At 41.6% G+C, this 22,367-nt stretch overlaps 2 protein-coding genes across 2 annotated transcripts in view; one reads left to right on the forward strand and one right to left on the reverse strand.

Moving 5' to 3' along the window:
- Positions 1-5,375, reverse strand: part of pde1a (phosphodiesterase 1A, calmodulin-dependent) — a gene marked incomplete at both ends in the record, with an annotated part of 92,192 nt that extends 86,817 nt beyond the window's left edge. Inside the window, 3 exons of the mRNA XM_083996050.1 lie at positions 1,164-1,284; positions 4,361-4,436; positions 5,288-5,375. Coding sequence (XP_083852176.1) covers positions 1,164-1,284; positions 4,361-4,436; positions 5,288-5,375 — 285 coding nt within the window. The remainder of the gene's footprint in view (positions 1-1,163; positions 1,285-4,360; positions 4,437-5,287) is intronic.
- A 1,733-nt stretch (positions 5,376-7,108) lies between these two features.
- LOC311004104 (alpha-N-acetylgalactosaminide alpha-2,6-sialyltransferase 1-like) lies at positions 7,109-21,295 on the forward strand (the record flags this gene model as incomplete). Its single annotated transcript, XM_083996051.1, has 8 exons — positions 7,109-7,279; positions 7,601-7,763; positions 18,549-18,711; positions 19,182-19,320; positions 19,985-20,088; positions 20,257-20,340; positions 20,791-20,890; positions 21,104-21,295. 8 exons carry the CDS (start codon positions 7,109-7,111, stop codon positions 21,293-21,295), a joined length of 1,116 nt encoding a protein of 371 aa, XP_083852177.1.
- Positions 21,296-22,367: the final 1,072 nt, after the last annotated feature.

Genomic DNA, 22,367 nt, shown 5'->3' on the forward strand with positions numbered 1-22,367 from the left:
CCAAATACCTCCATAGTGCTCGTCTGTAATGTCCCTCTTGTATTGAAGCCCCGACATGAGAAATTGTTCTGAAAAAAATTTAATAAGTCTATGTTTTGTAGCGGAAGCTCCCAGTGTCTCAGTTCACTGCTCTTCCTGTGTCCCGGCGGAACAATTTCTCATGTCGGGGCTTCAATACAAGAGGGACAATACCCAGGGGGCAAAGCAAAAAAACAGACACGGAGCGTTGTAAAAGGTTTGACACCAGAAATGATATCTAGGAACTTCAAGGATTAAAACCTGGGTGGACAACCCGGTCAACTAGCTGCTGGAAAGCTACAGGGGGCCAAAACCCCTCTTCTTGGGTAGTTTTGCTGGCGAAATTATGTAAATGCAAATATTTAGGTACTACAACGGCATAAATAGTCATACAACTATAAGATTTGGCAGAGAGTATCTTGACACATAGGGGGAGGCATGAAAAAAAGATTCTGGGGTTTGTTGCAACTCGATTTTAAGATATCACCCTGAACATCCCAAAAAAGACAAAAAAAAGTACTGTTCGCCTGACAAATTCTCATGAAAATTATTATTTTTCAGCGCTTTATGGAGAATATCTATGTCTAACATGTATATAGAAAATGTCCTTAATTCATAAGCTTCCATTTGGACTATTTATGCCATTGTAGTACCTAAATTACCCAAGAAAGGGGGTTTTGGCCCCCTGTAGCTTTCCAGCAGCTAGTTGACCGGGTTGTCCACCCAGGTTTTAATCCTTGAAGTTCCTAGATATCATTTCTGGTGTCAAACCTTTTACAACGCTCTGTGTCTGTTTTCCAAAAAACTGGGATTTTGCCCCCTGGGTATAATACAGACGAGCAGTATGGAGGAATTTTGGATGTTTTTTGGTGTGTCTTTTTGGACGAAGAAAAGTGAGCACCATTCACAACCATTATATGGACAAATACTGCTGCGCGGACCCCCGCTGTAACTCAGAGAAGGCACGGAGGACTCTGAAACTTCTCCCAGCCCTTAGTCGACATGAGGGTGAGTAGATAATGATAATGAAATTTGAATTTTGGGAGAACTATCCCTTTAACATATTTGTCGAGTCACGTATGTTGATGATGAGTGTGAGTATTTTTTTCCACACATCCACTACTTGATTTTGGTTTGTTTCTTACCGGGTCTTGGGGCTTTTCACAGCACAGTGACTGACGGGGCCGCGGACACGCCTCACCAAGCTGCACCTGCTCCTGATTGGACGCTGCAGCCGACCTGCTTTGATTGGCTGCAAAGAGTCGCCTGATGGAGAGAGAGGAGAGGAGAGGAGAGGAGAGGAGAGGAGAAGAGAGAGAAAAAAGTTTGAAATTCAACTTCAGTAAATAGAAGGTCACACTGGCTGATTATGTATTCTGCAGAATAAACATGGTTTGCTTCAGTCTGGACTCAACCTGCACAGAGCAGCTGACCCTCCAAAAAACTGCAAGACACGTCAGGCCTAAAAATAGATGACGCTAAAAAATAAATAAATAAATAAATAAATAAGAAACACTGTAGAGGTGAAATTAAAGGCGTCAACAGAGTGAAAACTGGAGAATCAGTAAAACTTTGATGTGATGCCGGAAATATTTTGTACTGATTTCTATTTTGATATTTAAATATAGCCTCATCATCATCATCATCTATGTTTGTCCTTCCTTCCTTCCTGTCTTTATTTAGCCATTAATGACACAGCTAAGAATAAATGAAGTGTTATGATGAGATGAAACGTGTGTGTGTTTGTGTGTGTGTTTGTGTGTGTGTGCGGGCGGTGGGAATGTGTCTCCCTCTGCTGGTCAGTCAAACCAGGCCACCAACATCAATCTACAGTGTCATCATGCAAAAGTTTGTCCCCCCCTGGTTTAAAATGTCTGTTAATGTGTTTAACAGTTCATCAAGTGGAAGAAATGGATGAAACAATCTCCAAAAGACATAAAGTTAAACATTAAACACTCTTTTATCAGTGTATTATTCTAGTTTTCTACAGTTTCAGAGTGAAAAGGGGGAAACAAAGCAAAACCCTCTTCTGTTGTTTTGAAAATGGAAAAGATGAAAATAAAAGAAAATATATAGTTTAAAATGCAAAGAGAACGTGTCATCTGTAGCTTTATGTCTTTTGCAGATAATTTCATCTTCCACTTGATGAACTCTTCACATTAACAGACATTTTTAAACCAGGGGGGGACAAACTTTTGCATCATGATGCCACTGTATCTGGGTTCAGACAGTCCCATCTGAGTTTCACTGGTTCTAATCTGGGTCAAGATCCGGGCTCATCTGGGTTAGACCAGGTGATCCTGAGTTTAGTCTGTGCTCAAATAGTTTTAACCAGTTCATTTCTGAGCAGAGGAGACCAGACCAGCGACAATCAGAGACCAGAAGAAGGTTGTAGAGACCACAAGAGACCTTTAGAGACCAGGGGCCGTATTTATCAAGCTTCTCAGAATCACTCCTAACAACACTGCTGAGAGTCCACTTAAGAGTAAAATAGTTCTTGGCTGAAAGCTGCACTTCAAAGTCAGTTATCAAGCATCTAATTCACACTTTTAGTGAAGTGTAGGACTGAATCTTAAGTGTCGGTCTCAGAGCTGAGATACCACAGTAGTGTAAACTGAATTTTAGACAACGTCACTTCCAAGTTTATAGGAATGACCAATCGTTGAAGGGAATCCTTATGTTAGAATATAGAAATATCCCAGTGAACAGTTAAATGGGCAATAGGAATGTATACTCAACGATATTTTGACAATACTCTACAAACTATATACCATACATTGGGTTTCATCATCTTTAATTTTTTTGAAATAGTGTATAATATTGCTGTTGATTAAGCCAATGCAATTATAACTACTGTATAGAAAGGGGCAGGTACTACAAGTTTTTCTTCATCCTGCACCATGAATGGAATAAATCGAAATGAAATTAAATGAAATCAAAAACAAATGCTCCTAATCTTTGCAATTCATTCAGTGTTACATTGTTGGTGAGATGACGTTTCTTATTAAATCTGGGGATGAAACCTGCTCTGTCCAAACGACATAATTTGATCAACTGCTCGTCATCAATCAAAGCCACAACGTCCTTCAGTGCCGTCTCCTACTGGCAGCTCCTAACCACTGAGGACACCTCTCAAGGTCTCTTAGATATCTGGGGGAGGAGGAGTGAGTCTTAGACTTGAGAAAGTTGATAAATAGCTTTTAAATCGAATCAAATCAAATCACTTTATTGTCATTATGCAGTTTAGAAAATGAAATTTACTTGCAACCTCTATGAAAAAGGAGCAGCCTCCAAACATACCTTACACACACACACTAACACCAATAAGAGCTCTACTATCATCATCATCATCATCGTCGTCTTCATCAACATTTCATCTCATACACTCACGTAGAATAAATAATAACCAAAAACATCATCAACAATAATACACTCTTATTCTTAAAGCAGATATCAGCTTCACGGCCGTTTCGGCTAATGCTGCGTTCAAGGCAGGCTTTTGAAACCGTAAGTTACAGCTTCAAGTCACAACTACGACTTGGTAGCGTTCCAGGTAACCCGTAGCTCGTGTTTTTACCATCCTGTTGTCTGTGAAAGTTCCCTATAACGGCCACTCGTAACTTCCGACCCGTGAACTCGTACCAGATCGAACTGGTATGACTTCACAGGAAGGAAAAACACAAAGTACGAGTTTCCTTGAACGCACCATGAGTTAGCAGCCCCCGCCCTTGTCAGGCATCAATTGGTCCTCGTGCTACGTCACCACATTCACGCGCATCCCTTGGCTGCACACACAGCCCTTCATGCCGTTCTCTCTCCTCATTGGATAACACTTGTATCCCACAAGGAAAATTTTCTCCTTGGGTTACAGCAGAGCAGAGTGACGGAGAGACTCGTGTTCCGGTCGAAACACTCTATGTAAGTGATTGCTGACGGAAAATATGACTAATTAGGACTTATATTAACAAAAACATTTCACTGATATCTCCTTTAAATTTGAGAATAGGACTAAAATGGGACTCTAAGGCCCCGTTTACACGACAACGCTCGCGGATGAAAACAGCAAAATATTTCATCGGATTTGCCTTTCGTTTAGACGGCGACAGCGTTTTCGGGGCTTGAAAACGCAAAAAAGTGAAACTGAATTACACCGACTTTTGCGTCACCGTATGCACGCGGATTTCCACCCCAAAAACGCTAAACGTCTAAACGCAGAATAAAAAGTGAAGACGCAATGCCACTTTTGCGTTTTCTGTTCGGATCGTTTCCGTATAAATAAACGTAGCCTAAGACGCTTGATAAATACACTTGAAAAATAAACTGGAGGAAACTCCACCGGCACCTGAAAGCACCACGAGACGCCAGGATCAGCTGTGGGACTCTGCTGTGTCCTTCCTGATGACAAACATCTTCAGACACTGTGAGACGCACCGTGGAATCAGCAGAGTGTGTGTTCAATGTGTGTGTGTGCTACATCCTGCTGTGTCCGTGTGTGTCCAACACGGCAGCTCTTGTGGTTGTAAACAAACCCTCATGGCAACACACTGGCCGTCTGATTGGTCAGCTGGCTAATTGACTGTTAATTGGTTCTTCATAATCAGCAAAAAACACTGAAGAGACAATTAAAGACGATCGTGTGGGCGGCTGGAGGAGAGTGTGTTTGTGTTTGTGCATGAGTGTGTTTGTGTGTGTGTGTGTGTGTGTGTGTGTGTGTGTGTGTGTGTGTGTGTGTGTGTGTGTGTGTGTGTGTGTGTGTGTGTGTGTGTTTCATTAATATATTCAGGTCTTTGTTTGTCAAAAGGCTTTCGAGGCAACAAGTAGAACGACATGAGCGGAGCTGAGAGAGATGTCGTTTATTTTTAAACCTTTCATACGACAGAAGCCCTTTAAATATTTTAGGATCATTTAATTAATTTAATCAAATACCGGGCTGTGATTGGCTCAAAACTGGTTGTGATGTCATAAAATCTCCCAGGAAGCTGAGCACAGGAACTTTTCCTCACTCGGCAGAGAGGACTTAAATATCAAATATTAAAAATATTAACTCAAATAGTTTCAAGTTATGATCTTTTTTTACCTCAGTTTGAAAACTTTGATAGAGTTTAACTATCTGATGGCGACATATCACGTGGAAAAACATGACAATATGCATGAAACATGATAAATGTATGTTCACCTGCAGCAAAAAGTACATTTTCATCATTTAAAAGTTGATATGAGAAGGAGCTACGACGACGGGTCTAGAGAGGCAGATAAACGAGCGTCTGACCTGTCACTGTCTGAACTGGAGACTCCTCACGTGGCGTCACCGTCACCACCGCCATCTTCTTGTCCAGAGACGAGCAGAAGGAGCCCATCGTCAGCAGAAACCACAGGAGGAGGAGGAGGAGGAGGACGGAGGCTCCAGACAGACGGAGGTTTCTCTGTTTCTCTGTGTTTCTCTACCTGTTGGAGAGACATCTTCCTCTGGCTCTCGTCCACATGCTGCTCAGCCTCTCAGCTCTCTGGCTGCTGCTGCTGCTGCTGCTGCTGCTGCTGCTCTCTGTCTCTCTCAGCTGAGGTCTCTTGCCCTTTTAACAAGAGGTTGCAACCAGGAATGGTCTAGGAGGGTCACTGAGTGTGGGAGAGAGAGGGAGAGAGAAAGAGGGAGAGAGAGAGAGAGAGAGAGAGAGAGAGAGAGAGAGAGAGAGAGAGAGAGAGAGAGAGAGAGAGAGAGAGAGAGAGAGAGAGATCATTTTTATATATTTATTTACCGTTACACTTAACACTAAATCTCTGCTCACCTGTGAACAGACAGCGAGCTAAGCCCCGCCTCTTCAGTCAGTCAGTCAGAATTAAAGCAGAAGTATGCTGAATATTTGTGTTAATATAAGTCTTAAATAGTTATATCTTCCGACAGCAATCACTTACATAGAGTGTTTGGTCTGAAACACGGGTCTGTCAGTCACTCTGCTCTGCTCTGAGCCGAGGAGAAAACATTCCTTGTATCCTACAAGTTTTATCCAATGAGGAGAGAGAACGGCATAAAGGGGCAGTCCTCTCTGTGTGTGCAGCCAAGGGATGCGCGTGAATGTGGTGACGTAGGGACGAGGACTGTTATGGTGCGTTCAAGGCAGCCCGTGACTCGTGTTTTTCCGACCTGTTTCCTGACACTATTGATCACTTGTACTCACTTTATTATAATGGTGCACTTGTGTCCACCCTTGCAGCAATAAGTTATTATCATTATTATACATGAGATCAATTTCGCCTAGGTAATAAGTAACAACTTCTTTTAGGAGGTTTGATAAGGAGGTTATTCTTAAATTATCAAGGAATTGTTCTGCATTTCATGAGATTTCCTTTTAGTTTGTTTTGTTTAAGTTATTTATTTAACTTTTTTTTTTAGTAATCGGTGCTAAAAGACAATTGCAGGACTTTTTTTTTTTTTTTTTTTGGGATGCAGCTGGCCGCCCTCTTCCAGCTGCTTCAAGACAACAAGGAGACGTTTGGGGAGGTGACACCATGACAACTGTGCTCTCATGGTGTAATATACTGCAGGCGGCTCTCCTGGGCACATCTATCTCATCTGGGGGAAGGAAAACACTCATCTTTTTCTAACTGAGCAGTAAAGAGTCCAAACCGGAGGGATGGCGGGCGGAAATTACAGGACCTTTTCATTGGTGTTTGTGATGTGTGTCACCAGTGTACTTTTAATTGTATCATGGGAATATTTTTCAAACAGAAGGTAAGTTGTATTTGTATTTTGTTCACTGAAAAACACTAAGAATAAACAAGACAATACTTAAATATGTTTTTCCAGTTCCCTCTGTATTAAATGTATGGTGATTACATTAATTTTTAACCTTAACCCTAAAGTTAAGTGTAGCAGCATATTTAGGTGCGTTTGTTTTTTTGTTTTTCAAATTGAAGCCTCCTAAAGTGACTTGCTAATTCATGAATGTTGCTCTTCTGTCACATTTGCACTTTTAACAGCACTGATTATTCAGGAAAACACATCAACAGTGACGTTACATTTTGGGATACAAGGGGAAACTTGACTCTGCTGTCCGCTGTGTTTAGTACACCCCGAGCCAAAGCTGCAGGTTCTATGACAACAAGATTAGTGACGAAGCTAAACACAGCTCAGGTTAAAACCACCACACCACCTGCAGCCGAGGCTGAGACCCCCATACCCATACTCTACAAAATAAACTTCACAAAGTATCCTCGTTGGGACTTTGAGGAAGTCTATAACCAGGACGCCCCACCTAGACAGACGGTAAGCATCTTCAAATAGTTTTTTGAAATAGACTTTGTTAACATGGCTGACGATATCTTTGTTCTGATGTGTACTTTTGGTGTGGCCTGCATTTGATTTTAATGTTAACTTTTTGTTTTAATGCTTGCTCAGTATCACTGCTTTTCATTACAATCAATTATTTGAGTGGTTAACAATAGACTACAAGCTTTAGCCACCTGTGCGATTACTGGAATCTCCTGTTTGCTCAGGGAGTGATGTGGATTAAATTCCATATCCTGTGTTCTTTTTAATTTTTTTTAATTTTTCATTTCATTATCTGGTATTTTATCTCGTTTTCAGACTTGTGCTGAGTTTCTGCGAAACTCTCAGGATGAGAGCTTCAAGAAGGCTTTCCTCCCCAACATTCGCTTGTTTCTACACAAAGACAACATCAACATGAGCGAGTGGAACCGACTTTCACATTTTAACAATCCCTTTGGCTTTATGGAGTACAAATATGACGGTGGGTGTTTTTAATGTCTGTGTGAAACACATTTACTGAGCCGAGACACAAAAATGTGACATGTTGTAAAGGATTAAGATGAAACAATGAACCCATACCTCCTATATCACTCTCAAGTGACTGGTGCAGCCGGTCTTAAGGTATTAAGGAAGAAAAAAACAAAACAGGTGGAAAAACATAATGTTGCATAGCATTAATGAATGTACACTGCAGTTTTCAATTAAATCATATTTAATCAAATTACTTAATTAAGATGTTGATATTCCTTCCTGTTAAGTCCATTTAATGAAGACGTCAGTGCAGACCAGAGCTGTATGTGTTGTGGCCTTTATAACATTACAACATATTTTTATGAGTCCCAGATCATTTGGATATTCACATTGCACTTACTGTATACTACGATACATATAAATGGATGATACTCCCATTTACAAGTCTGCCAGTATACAAAATGGTCTGACAGGTTTAGACTCTCCCAAAAAAACAAACTATAAGAACAACAACAACAGTTTTTAAATTTACGAGAATAAAGTGGCAATTTTATGAGAAGAAAGCAGCGACTTCAAGTCCGCCTGGTTCTTTCTGCGGAATAGATGCATTTTCTTGCATATTCTTTTCAAAGTCCTGAAGTGTTGTAAAACTTAATAAAATAAAATTTAATGCAGACTGATCGGTTCATTGTAAAACATTTATTTATTTCTGTTCATTTTTCATTCAAATAAACTAATGCCACTGCCACAATTTAATCAATGATTTAATCAGGACTTGTCACAATAAGCATATGTTGGATCACATCACAAGTGTGTAATCACAAACATACAATGGTACAGAGGGGTGTTGTCCTTGTAGTTTTGTTTTGACTGCCTGTTTGTTTTTGTCTGTTTGTTGTGTATTTTATTATTTGTTGAAAAATGAATAAACACTTTAATGACAAGAATTTAACCAGCCAGTGGTAAACCTCTAAAAAACCTGCAGGTATGTCAATTAGCGAACGCTGACGACGGAGGTTGGCCAGCTCTGCGGACGGGCTGCTGTAAATGTGGTGATTTCTGCACATACAGAGCCCTGGGGCAGTGCTGCTGTTCTTTCCAGTACAACATTAAGCTTCATGTAACCCCTTTTTCCCTTAGTGTTTATAATCTACACTGTGGTCACACCCAATAAAATAAAACAGGTCCTAAGTTCTCAGCTAAAGATGGTGAATTTGCTGTGGTTCTTATTTAAACAAGGGAATTTATTATTAGAGTGGGAAAAAGGAAATAACTAGCGCGGTGCCTCCACTGAAAACTTACTATGCTAGGTGTTAGCAAAGATTATGTAAGCCCTCAGAAATACAAATGACTCCTAAAAGAATGTTAAACCACAATATGTAAAAAGTAATTCACAAACATTTATTTTATTAAACCCTTTTAGATTGTTTTGGAATTATACCTTTAAATTTAGCAAGGCTTCAGCAAATAGAAAATAACAAACAAAACACTTGTACCCTTTAAATCACTAGAACAGTTTTTAGTTTATTTCAACCACCCAATAATTTTTAATCACCAGATAGGCTATATCTTAGTTTTAATCAAAAGAGTGTTTTTAACCCTTTCAGTTACCTCACATAAATGAAATGAATTTGTTTTAATTTGAACTCAACCCAATCTTTTAAAGGAGCATTATCGCAAATACAGCAGTAATAGCATAAAACAAACTAGTGTCCGTGGGGCAAATGCAGCATTTGTCTTTGTTATGATCCAAGCCGGCCCGGCGCTTGCTGCATTCAATTGCACTCGGAACTCGCAAATCCGACCTCCGAACCGGAAAAATGCAACAGTAAATAGTAATGTAGCAGTGTTAGGCTGCTTACAGTCACTGAATCGTCCCACTGCGGTCTGCACGTCACACCAACGATCATACATTTGTAGGAGGAAGTTGCAGTTGCTGTTGTTGTCGTTGTTGTGGTTGTGCGGGAGTAGAGCTGCCGCTTCCACTAGCGAGTTTTCTTTTTCCTTCCTTCATTCAGCCTGGTGAGGGAGGAGGGGGGAGGGAGGAGGAGGGGGAGAAGGGGGGGGACTAAACGAGGCTGCTCTCTCTCTCTCTGACAGCTGCCCGCTTGTTTATATCTGATATGCTCCGCCTGGCTCCATCTAGTGGCCGAATTAAGAATTTGGATTTGCGATAATGCTCCTTTAAATGAAAATAATAATAAACCTATGAATGAGGTTTTTAGCTTATTTTTAAACCAAATCACTTATGAAATAATTACCTAGTGTGTTCTTAATATTTCAACTGTATTCACACCTTTTAACTGTTCAAAATGTGATTTCAATAACCCAAATGCATAGAAATATCAACCTGGTGCTTTTGTACACTCAAAACACAGTAATTGTACCCACACTTGTACCAACATATTTTTCACAGTTCACATAAATGATAATGATACCAGAAAAAAGTCTAACCCAAGCGCTTGGATAATTTTCCTAACCGTTGGGGCCCATTTGAAGCGTTGGTGCACATGAAGTTTTATCCAGTTGTGAGAAGAAGAGTTGACTTTGAAACCGAGTCTGTTGTAACACAGTCCCGTGCCTGTATCCTGCACTCGGTATCGTTCCAATGTCAAGTACTCACGCAACCTCTCAGTGTAGAAGCAACATGGCGGTGTAGCCAGCCAGGCCGCAGAGCGATGTCCAGACAACTCCCCGCCGACTCCCGTAGCTCCGGCTACCTGCGACACGTCCTCGTTCCCCGCTGTCGACTCGTCCGCTTGTCCGGTCCGTCCGGTCCCGCACGAATGTCCGGTGGCGACGTGTTGTGCAGCAGTCTGGTTTATCTGCCGAGGAGCTAACTGATAGCAACATTGCTAAGCTAATGTACGGAGATAACGCCGGAGACCACGATGTCGCGGCTCGTAAAACTTCACCGTCGTGTAAAGTAAACACACTAGACTGAGATATGTGAAAAGAATATTGTGACCGGTTAAAGTCTATCTGGGCAGTGCAATATCTGGGCCAACTTTTAGTCCAAGTCTCCAAACATTTCTCTCTGCCGAGGAAAAACGCAGGCAGCTCCTTCACTGTCCGGTGAACTGTGGGATACCTCCTCCCGGAGAATGTTCTAGTAGTCTTTTTTATTAAGCAGGAAAAGTTAACCTTTATCATTTTTTTAAAGATCATATAGAATATTTTTAAACAATATAATACATGAATTACAGAGTTAATATATGAACAATATTTATTTTAACCCTCTACTGCACACATTCTGGTGATGCATGATAAAAAATACTCCACACCATTTTTGAGTTAAAGCAGAAGTGAGTGATCCGGTCGTTTTCGCTAATGCTGCGTTCCAGGCAGGCTTTTGAAATCGTAAATTACAGCTTCAAGTCACAACTTACGACTTTGTAGCGTCCCAGGCAACCCACTCGTGTTTTTCCGACCTGTTTTACCGGTGAAAGTCACTATAACGGCCACTCGTAACTTCCGACCGGTGAACTCGTACCAGATCGAACTGGTACCACTTCACGGTCGGAAAAATACGAGTTTCCTTGAACGCACCATAACAGTCCTCGTCGCTACGTCACCACATTCACGGCGTTCCTTGGCTGCACACACAGCCCTGCATGCCGTTCTCTCTCCTCATTGGATAAAAACTGTAGGATACGATAAATGTTTTCTCTTCGGCTCAGAGCAGAGCAGAGGGACTGAGAGACCCGTGATTCAGACCAAACACTCTATGTAAGTGATTGCTGTCGGAAGATATAACTATTTAAGACTTATATTAACACAAATATATCACTCACTTCTGCTTTAATTTGGGGACATTTTATTGAAAAAAAAAAAAAAATTATATTTGGACACCCCCCTTTCCAAAATATTTTTCTGTTGCCTGAGGGCAACGTTGTGCGCTAATGGTACACAATCGCAGAGAATATAACTCATTTACATAACATGAGACAATGCTTAGAAACAGGCACGTGCACACATAGGGCCCAAAGGGTGCTTGAGCCCCTGCCCTTTTTGCCTCGTATTAAAAAGTGCCCTTTTTTTTTCAATAAATGCGCTTTTCCTTGTAATAGCTACACACGGTATTGTACGTTGGTGTGTGTGTTGTCTGCTGCTGCTCCGCTCTGTCTCTCACTGACTGTGCGTTCAGACCGAAAGCGTCGAGAGCGTCGCGGTGGCCGGAAGTCATTCATTTTCAATGAGAACCAGCGTCGAGGAGCGTTGAAGAGCGTCAAAGGCGTTGGCGTCGCGTTTTGGCGGCGAGAGCGTCAGGAGAAAGTTGAAATCTCCTGAACTTTATGCTAATGAGCGATGATGCGGAGCAGCGGCAACCAATCAGAGTGTAGATGTCGCGGCCCCTTTAAATGGATGACCAACCACAACCGACGTCAACTTCTTTGACGCGCGTCAAAACGCCAGGGTGTTCAGACCACCAGCGTCGCGGAAAAGCATCAAGAGCGTCTTTTGACGCTTTTGACGCTTTTGGTCTGAACGACCGGCTGCCCCGCGGCGCGCGCTCCCTCTCATGCACGTCCAGAGAGAGAGAAGTAGAAGCTGCTGCCTCATCGATAACTCTGTGTGCCGCATGTAGATGAGACGTGACAGTGGAGCGACTTGTGTCGAATCTTGTGAGTTATAAATCCACCAACATCACTTCCTTGTCGGTTCTGACAAGTCGCCGTCCACTTATTCAACGAGCTTAATAAGAGTCATATTTCAGAAAAGCCCCATTTGTGTTTGTTTAGCTCACTGCTTGTTAAGCCCCACCCTGTCCTCTGTCTAATATTACCTGAATGTAGTGAACAACAACAGCAACAGGAGAAATCGCTCACTCAGCTTGATTTCACTGACTATTCGCACGGGATTAGTATTACCTGGGGACCTCAGGTAATTTGTAATAATTGCGGAGGACGTGATCTTAATCCCGTGCGAATGCGCCATGTCAGTAAAAAAGTAAGTAAAAATTCCCCCGCAAATTACCTACTATATTTCACCAAAGACCGACGTCCCGTGGTAAAACTAGTCCCGTGCGAATCTGCATCTCAGTAATTGAGGGGCATTTTTTGTTGTAGCCTATCTGTGTTTTTAAGAGCCAAGTCACCACCACACACACCTTCACTGCTGCCGATAAAATAAAAACTATCACTGAGTGCTGCATTTCGATTTGAATTTGTGAGCCTATCAAGTGCATTGTTTATCAATACGGCATGCGTATGGTCCGACCTGACCCGAGTTAGTTTGAGTTTATTTAGAAGAAGTTTAATTGGTGCTGATTAAACTTGTAAAGTGTAAATGATGCTGCTCTGGATCCGATTCTTTCCTTATATTCTGACTCTTTTAAACAGTGCAACAGAACCATTTTATTATATTAGACTATAGCCTATATTTCCATCTTTGCTGAGCATATAAAGGTTTGTTCTAAATTAAATAAAAGCCTGTCCCATATAGACGCGTGTCCATAGTGCGAAATACGGGGGGGTTTGGGGGGGTCGGACCCCCCCGATTAACCCCTTGAGACCCCCTGAAAGACTCAAAAGCAAAATCTGAGGGGGGTCTCAATCTTGTCAAAAAATGAATAATATAATATAATATAATAATTTTATTGTGGTCAATTAAATGTGTTTAAGATCACCATGTCCAGTATTCATAATTCAAAACATTTATTCGTTTAACATTAAGCTGAACCACGTCACCTGCGCATTATGCAAATTAGCCATGTGCGCCAGCCCAGCGCAAGAGTCGAGCCCACTCGCTATCAGAACAGAGGATCCCGTTCCTCTCCACCCTCTGCCGAAGAAAGTGAAGTTGAGGCTGAGTGCTCTGAAGACGTAGCCGCAGCCCCTGCTGCTAGCACTGGTGATTGGCCGCTTTTTTTTTTTTTTTTACACCTAAGCAGGTGGGGTAATGGAAATACCGCAACCCTGGGCTTGACATTAAGGCAGGAAAATAACTTGAGGTAAGAGGCTAGCCTGCTTCAGCATACTATGGCCTGAACCCCCAGTGGTGTTGTTTGGCCAGGCGCCTGTTGTGAGCTACAGTATTTGTCTGTGCTTTTTCAATTTTCATGATGGCCCGTTATACGAATGTGATTTGTGGATGTGTTCGATGCTGTGTTTAAACGTATTTGCCAGATGGATGGTTAGATAAGGTTACATGATCGGTCATAGTTGCAGGCTGAGGATCTCGTGCACATAATTGCACGTCAGTCTCCGATCTCCAGATTTATACAGTTGGTTGTTATTTGAGTGCACGAGTTTGGTGTCTTTCATTCATTTTAATTATTGTATTTTATTTATTGTCTATTCGTTTCTGCATCGCCCTGATCGCGCCAGTCTCCTATACCTGGCATTTATTCATTGTTCAAGTGCGCCAGTGTGGTGCCAATTATTGTCTTTTATTTATTTGAATTATCGTCTATTTATTGTCAATTACTTTCTGCATTGTAGTGCACAACTTTGCCTCTCCTTTTTAGGCTATAGGCTAATTTTCTTGGCTTATTGTAATGTTATAGTCCTACTTTATAAAAAGAAAAAAAAATAACGGTATTGCGCAACAATCGCGAGTTAGGGACCCCCCCGAATATTGATGGGTATTTCGCACACTGCGCGTGTCTCTCTAGACGGGTCCGCTCGGCGCACACACACACACCCTCCAAAAAAACTATTGTCAGAAGTCCGGGCTGTGAGAACCGACAGTCTACCTCTGGTATGGATAATCAGCGTGATGATCCAATGGATTTGATCGATCCCGGAAAATCTGTTGTTGTGACTCATGTGTTTTTATAATGTTTCATAAACTGGATACAATCACCGCAACTCTGTCCGGAGCTTCCCTACTTTTATTTCCGTATCCTTGGTAACAATAACCCCCGGTACAAGATACCCCCCCCTCTCCCCGCTTGACTTGAAGTTATGCCCCCCCCCCCCCCCCCCCCCCCCGTCCAGATGCGTTCCGCGGTCCATGCAGCAGCGGATGTTACGACGTGCACAGCTTTGACGTCATATCGGAGCCTTAATGTCAGTAAATTCGAGTAAAAATACAGACATCACTTATCCCGTGCGAATGCACCGCAAGAAACACAGACGTGGGGGGGTAATTTACAAATTACCAGACGTCCCCAGGTAATACTAATCCCGTGCGAATAGGGCAATATTTGAATTTGTTTCCAGATATTGAGTTACTGGTATTGTGACTTTGCTGTTGTACCTAAATATTGCTGCTGAAACATGCACAGTAGCAGTCATAGTCATTTCTTGGTTTTGTGTGTGTACCCTGTAGGCTTTTTTTCTGCAAGCCATGTTAATGTGCACCCAATACCATATTAGCCTCAGCCTACCAGTTCAGAAGTCATGACTCTGTTTCGGGAAGTTGGGAAATTGGTCCAACATGTTGACTGCAGTCCTGAAGGCGTGCAGGCTTTCTCTACCGACTACATAGTAACTGTAATTTATTTTAATTTATTTATTTTGATATTAAAGCAGAAGTGAGCGATATTTTTGTGTTAATAAGTCTTAAATAGTTATATCTTCCGACAGCAATCACTTACATAGAGTGTCTGTCAGTCACTCTGCTCTGCTCTGAGCCGAGGAGAAAACATTTCTCGTATCCTACAATTTTTATCCAATGAGGAGAGAGAACGGCATGAAGGGCTGTGTGTGCAGCCAAGGGATGCGCGTGAATGTGGTGACGTAGGGACGAGGACTGTTATGGTGCGTTCAAGGCAACTCGTAACTCGTGTTTTTCCGACCTGTGAAGTCGTACCAGTTCGATCTGGTACGAGTTCATGGGTCGGAAGTTCCGAGTGGCCGTTATAGTGACTTTCACAGGTAAAACAGGTCGGAAAAACACGAGTGGGTTGCCTGGAACGCTACAAAGTCGTAAGTTGTGACTTGAAGCTGTAATTTACGGTTTCAAAAGCCTGCCTGTAACGCAGCATTAGCCAAAACGACCGGATTGCTTACTTCTGTTTTAAGGCCTGAAAAAATTGCCCTTTTCTGATGTTGAGCCCCTGCCCCTCTATAGTCATGTGCACATCCCTGCTTAGAAAGCAGTACAATATAATATTTAAAAATAATAAACAACCATTTCATGAAAAGAACACTTCTGATACACATAACATTGTGTAAATATCATCAATATCATGTACGCCTATCTAGACTGAAAGAGGCTAAACAAAAAACAGAAACTTCATGAACCGTGTAGTAAGGCAGATTACACATTACACTCTCATACATCAATTTCTTGACCTATCTACACTTTCATCACATACCTCCATTTCTTCACCTTCCCTTCTCCTCATCCATGAATGGCCAGTGGGAGGTTTTGTCTGAGCGCATTTCATTCAATGTGAAACTTCACAAAACAGTTACTCTGTGTAGTAAAGCAGAGGTGCACATCACATTTTCTGCACATGACCTTTGGTGTTCCTGGACACCCAGGGACCCTCTGGGAGACCAAACAGTGACATGTGCAGCACTGTACCAAAGAACTCTTCAAGTTCTTCAACTGTGAGGTTGAGGGGCTTGGTAGGATTGGCCTGGACACTGTACAGGTTTGTCTCATTGACAGTGTGCTCAAGGATCTCATCAGAAAAAAAACATTTGAAATAGTGGTAAGGAGACTGAATATCACCAGGTGGAGGAGGAATGTCTGTCCATTCAGGATGTTCTGGTGGAGTAGCTGAATGAAATGTTCTCCATCGAGGTTTTTGGAAGTAATCTTCAGGAGGCTCTTCATCATTCGGGTCTTTCTCTTCTTCCTCTTCCTCTTCATCCTCGCTTTCTCCATCTTGAAAGGTTATAGAGATATTTAATTAAATGTTTTTAATATTACCTTTAATAACACAATATGATGACTACAGCTTGATATCTCGAACCTCATCTCAACTAACACAGTTCCCTTCCACAATGTAAAAATGAGATCAATAATAAACAGAAACAATATTTTATGCCCTATTTTTTCACTTCTGCTCAAACCTTGCTGTGGAGTCCAGTCCTCATCATTGTCTATCTCACTGTCCTCACTTTCCGATGGGATTTCCCTTATGTGCTGGTTCCTCACTTTCCCTCCATAAAACTGTCTTACGTCCATGTTGGCTGTCGAAATGTGTGAAAATTAGTTATTCCCAGTAAACAAATTGGTTAAAACTCATATTTAGAACTAAAACTCTTCACACAAACATGTAATAATGTGATTACCCCTCCAAAACAATGTTCACACATACACTTTTAAAAGTTACCCCTTGGCTTAGTGCACAACGTTGCCCTCGGGCAACAAATAGAAAAACTGTATTTCTGAAGAAACTAAATGAAAAAAACTTCATAAAACCTGACAAAAGGCTTATTTACACCTTTATGCGTGCTAACATATTTTTTATTTGCAGTTTATATCAGTCTAAATAAGTTTAGTAGTACAAAAGATCTTACCTTTTTCTCAGACCATGTGCTGTGATGGCCGCATGTCAGAAAAGAGCTTCCCGCCTCCAAATGATGCATCACCGTGACTCCCACTCCTCATTGGATTATTCTTAGATAGTTCTTTGACTAATCTGATTGGTTTTTACAATTTAAAGAAACTTGTATTGGACATGGGGCCTAAGAAAACTTTGCGTTGCCTGAGGGCAACGCTGTGCGGTAGAGGGTTAATATAATAGGACTATTATTGCAAAAACGAGAAAAACCAGAGGATTCTGGGAAATGAAGTCCTACTTTACTCTGTCTTCTAGAAGCAATATAAAAGGGATAATCTGTATATTTTTAACATGACTAAGATTATAGAAACCCAGTAATATAAAGAATGAATGTTTATACACATTTTTAGAGGTTTTTAGAGAACCCTACATTCACTTTACATTCAAACAAACTAATGTGGCTGCCACAGTTGTAGAAGACCAACATTTATCTGCCAGAAGGAATTATATCAGCGTCAACTCCTCATTCCTAATTACGTTTAGGGTGACGAAAACGTCCTCTTTTGCCCGGACATGTCCACTTTTCATGTCCTGTCTGGGTTGTCCAGGTTTTTTTTTTTTTTCAATAAAATCATGAATATGTCCGGTGTTCATTGTTTTTCACGGGACCGCGCCCTGACAGATTAAATTACCGACACACGGGGGCTGAAGCCCAGACCGGCGTGGCCTGACTTAATTCTCAGTACCGGCCCGTTGAGAAGTTAAAGCAGAAGTAAGCGATATTTTTGTGTTAATATAAGTCTTAAATAGTTATATCTTCCGACAGCAATCACTTACATAGAGTGTTTGGACTGAAACACGGGTCTCTCAGTCACTCTGCTCTGCTCTGAGCCGAGGAGAAAACTTTTCTCGTATCCTACAGTTTTTATCCAATGAGGAGAGAGAACGGCATGCAGGGCTGTGTGTGCAGCCAAGGGATGCGCGTGAATGTGGTGACGTAGGGACGAGGACCAATAGATCCATGACGAGGGCGGGGGCTGCTAACTCCATCGGCTGACAAGACGTTATGGTGCGTTCAAGGCCACCCCGTAACTCGTGTTTTTCCGACCTGTGAAGTCGTACCAGTTCGATCTGGTACGAGTTCACGGGTCAGAAGTTACGAGTGGCCGTTATAGTGACTTTCACAGGTAAAACAGGTCGGAAAAACACGAGTGGGTTGCCTGGAACGCTACAAAGTCGTAAGTCGTGACTTGAAGCTGTAATTTACGGTTTCAAAAGCCTGCCTGGAACGCAGCATTAGCCAAAACGACCGGATCGCTTACTTCTGCTTTAAAAGTAGGCTAAGCATTTTAGCATCTTAAGTCATGCTATGTGTTTCTTGTTTTGCAGATGTGATGTCTTCAGTGAAGCTGATCCCAAAGCCAAAGGAGCCTCTACTCTCCCCAAAGCCAGGTGGTGATGGCTGTGTGCGCTGTGCTGTGGTGGCAACTGGGGGGATCCTCAATGGCTCTAAGATGGGAAAAGAGATCGATTCCCATGATTATGTTTTTCGGTAAGAAAGATGGAGACCAAACAGCCATCAAGGGACAGTTGTTAGAATAAGCTGTATTTACCAGGACAATGTTTAGCTAGCATGGTAATATAAGTATTTCTTCTTCATATTTTTAAATACTCAAACAAAGTTTCATTGTATTTCTTTACCATGGCAATAAAAAACAATCTATATGTAGAGGAATGTGTGTGTCCACTGTCCAGAATATTTCAGTCACACTGCTGTCTTCAGTCAATGTACTGAGACAGACATAACTGGTTGGTGCAGATTTTTATTACAAAACCTTTTTTTTTCTTTCAGAACAGAGCAATCCAGTTTTTTTCACCCATTGTCATCTCAGACTCTTTAGTCTGATTCTCTGTGTGTATCATCAGTTCATTTTAAAACCGATGAAATTTCTTTCCAATGTCAACCCTGTCAATCCTGTTGATTGCAATTATGAAAGACGTGTGGATGTGTTTGTGTGGCAGGATGAATGGTGCCGTCATCAAAGGTTACGAGGAGGACGTAGGCAACAAGACATCGGTTTATGTCCACACAGCCCACTCCATCACCTCATCACTGTACTTGCTCAAGAAGTACGGATACACCTCTATTCCTAACGATGAGGTACTGAAACTCACACGTCAAAGGTGTTAATACGGGGATTGTTTAAAGCAGAAGTAAGCGATCCGGTCGTTTTGGCTAATGCTGCGTTCCAGGTCGGCTTTTGAAACCGTAAATTACAGCTTCAAGTCACAACTTAGGACTTTGTAGCGTTCCAGGCAACCCACTTGTGTTTTTCCGACCTGTTTTACCTGTGAAAGTCACTATAACGGCCACTCGTAACTTCCGACCCGTGAACTCGTACCAGATCGAACTGGTACGACTTCACAGGTCGGAAAAACACGAGTTACGAGTTTCCTTGAACGCACCATAACTTCTTGTCAGCCGATGGAGTTAGCAGCCCCCGCCCTCGTCATGGATCTATTGGTCCTCGTCCCTACGTCACCACATTCACGGCGTTCCTTGGCTGCACACACAGCCCTTCATGCCGTTCTCTCTCCTCATTGGATAAAAACTGTAGGATACGAGAAAGGTTTTCTCCTCGGCTCAGAGCAGAGCAGAGGGACTGACAGACCCGTGTTTCGGTCCAAACACTCTATGTAAGTGATTGCTGTCGGAAGATATAACTATTTAAGACTTACAGTATATTAACACAAAAATATTGCTTACTTCTGCTTTAAACGTGCTCCAAATACAAACTCATCAGTCCTCCTTCTCCTTTTCACAGGGTATAAAGCATGTGCTGATTCCTGAGGGGATGAGGGATTGGCTCTGGCTCCAGGGTCTTCTGAAAGGAGAAAGGGTTGAGGCTGGTTGCTACCGGAACAAGCGGCAAGTACACACTAATACACATGCAAATATCCTATGACATCTACAACAATGTACTGTCCAGTGATTATAAATATGACGCGACTTAACGGTAACAAAGTAGTAACTAAACTTATTACCATCATGTCGTTCTTCAATAATCACTTTAGATTTTGTATTTTCTCCCCTCAGACCGAGGACGTACTATGGCGGGCAGTACAATGAGAGTCGTTTCTATGTCCTGCACCAGGATTTCCTCAGATATGTGCGAAACAGGTCACACTCAAACTTTTTACTTGATGTGGTTTATTATAACAATAATGAAACTTTTCATGTAGCGTAACAGCCAAAATATCTCACAGGACACAAAAATTCAAACCAAAAAAAGAATAATGATAAACAATAGCAACAACGGCAAAACTATATGTATGGCAATGAAACCAATAGTAAAAGATTCAGTTGAGTGTCAAATTAAAACGATGGGTTTTTTTGATTGACTATTTCTAGAAACCACTGGTGAAACTATACAGTTGTGAATCGTCTGCGTAAAGTGATATCTTACCTCACAGACCTACTTCCCAATGTATTCATTAAAATGCCACAATCAACCGTATTAAAACCAAGATTCTAAACATTGAGGTCATTTTGGAGGCTGAATTATGTTTTTTTCTTATAAAACACATTTGAATACATTATGTTGATTTTATATTTCACCATCACTTACAGGTTTTTACTGTCTCGTAATGTGAATGCCTCCTTCTGGCCACTTGTCAGACCGACCAATGGGGCATTCACTCTCTTCCTGGCTCTACACACCTGTGACACTGTAAGTTAATAATTGATAGTTGCTGCACCTTTGTAATATGACCTAATATGTCACACTTACTGAAAATCTATAATAACCTCACACAACCCCACATCAAACTTTAGATGTAGTTTGTTAACTCTTAAAGGAATAGTTTGACATTTTATTAACTGTGCATGTACCTTGATGTAACTTCTTCTTCTGTGTTAATACTCAATTTATTCCTTTTCTCAGGTAAATGCGTATGGATTCATGACTGAGGACTACAAGAAATACTTCAACTATTACGTAGAAAGGGGCGCCAAAACCCACGTCGTTTTCTACATCAACCACGACTACACCCTGGAGATGAAAACTTGGAAAAAACTACATGACACTAAAATAATGAAACTGTTTCAAAGAACAGACTCAGACACAACGACATGAGAGCAAATGTAATACTGATACAATGAAGATTTAGTACACTTTTTTATTCTTGTGATAAGTGAAACTAGATAAGCTCAGTGTAGTGGCTATTTGTCTTTAAGTCCAACTTAAAAATCAACAGGCCTCACCCAGAAAAAAACATGAAGTAGTAAATCAATAGATAGATCGGTCATACTGTGACCGAGTGAGATTAACATAAAGACACAGTTTTAGATCTTCCTCTGCTGTTCTCCCTCTGGTCCCATCCCCATAAATTCAGTTTATGTTTTCATATGCAGCACATCGTGAAGTGTATACTGTACAAATAACACTAGTTTGACAAGGTCAGTACTGAAAATATAGACTTTACCACAAACAAGAATGTTTGTCAGACCTGTTTGTATTTGAATCCATAGTTTAAGTAAGGGATAATGCCCGACGAGGTGTCCATTATCAGAAATTAATGGACGACGCGGAGGCGTGAACCGTCCGACGCGAAGCGGAGGACGGTTGCTTTCGCGAAGTCCATTAATCTCTGATAATCGGACACCTCGAAGGGCATTATCCCGCTTATACCATGGTCACTTACGAGATAAATACATATTAAATCAATTACTTGTAATTTAATGTTGTTTTTACCGTTAAAATGTTGTTTTTACCGTTAAAACCATACGTCTTTAAGCGGCTGCCGAGCGGACTATTTAATAACACTCGTCGGCGATAAAAGAAAAAAAAAGAGGGACCCGCTGTGACCGCAGCGTAACGTTACAGCCAGTGACTCTGCCACAGCCTGGTAGTTGATCAGTGAAGGGAGGTGAGGTGACCATAGATATAGAAACATAGATGCCGCGTTCCATACTTTCGAACAGCGCCACCATGCGTCTGCTGGCCGCCATGTTGTGCAGGGCATAAGTTCTAAAGGACTGACGTTCTAAACGCTGTAACCATGGTTGCAACCCCAGATTTTGATTAAATCTATTCACAGGCGTCATTTACGCTGGGGACGTTAACTACATTATCCTAGAAGCAGCTGAAACAGTGTGCACGGCACAGAGCTTCCTGTACGCCGGAGCCAACTCGCAACAATGTAGCT

Source organism: Trachurus trachurus, assembly GCF_905171665.1.
Source record: "Trachurus trachurus genome assembly, chromosome: 21".
NCBI classification, from domain to species: domain Eukaryota; kingdom Metazoa; phylum Chordata; class Actinopteri; order Carangiformes; family Carangidae; genus Trachurus; species Trachurus trachurus.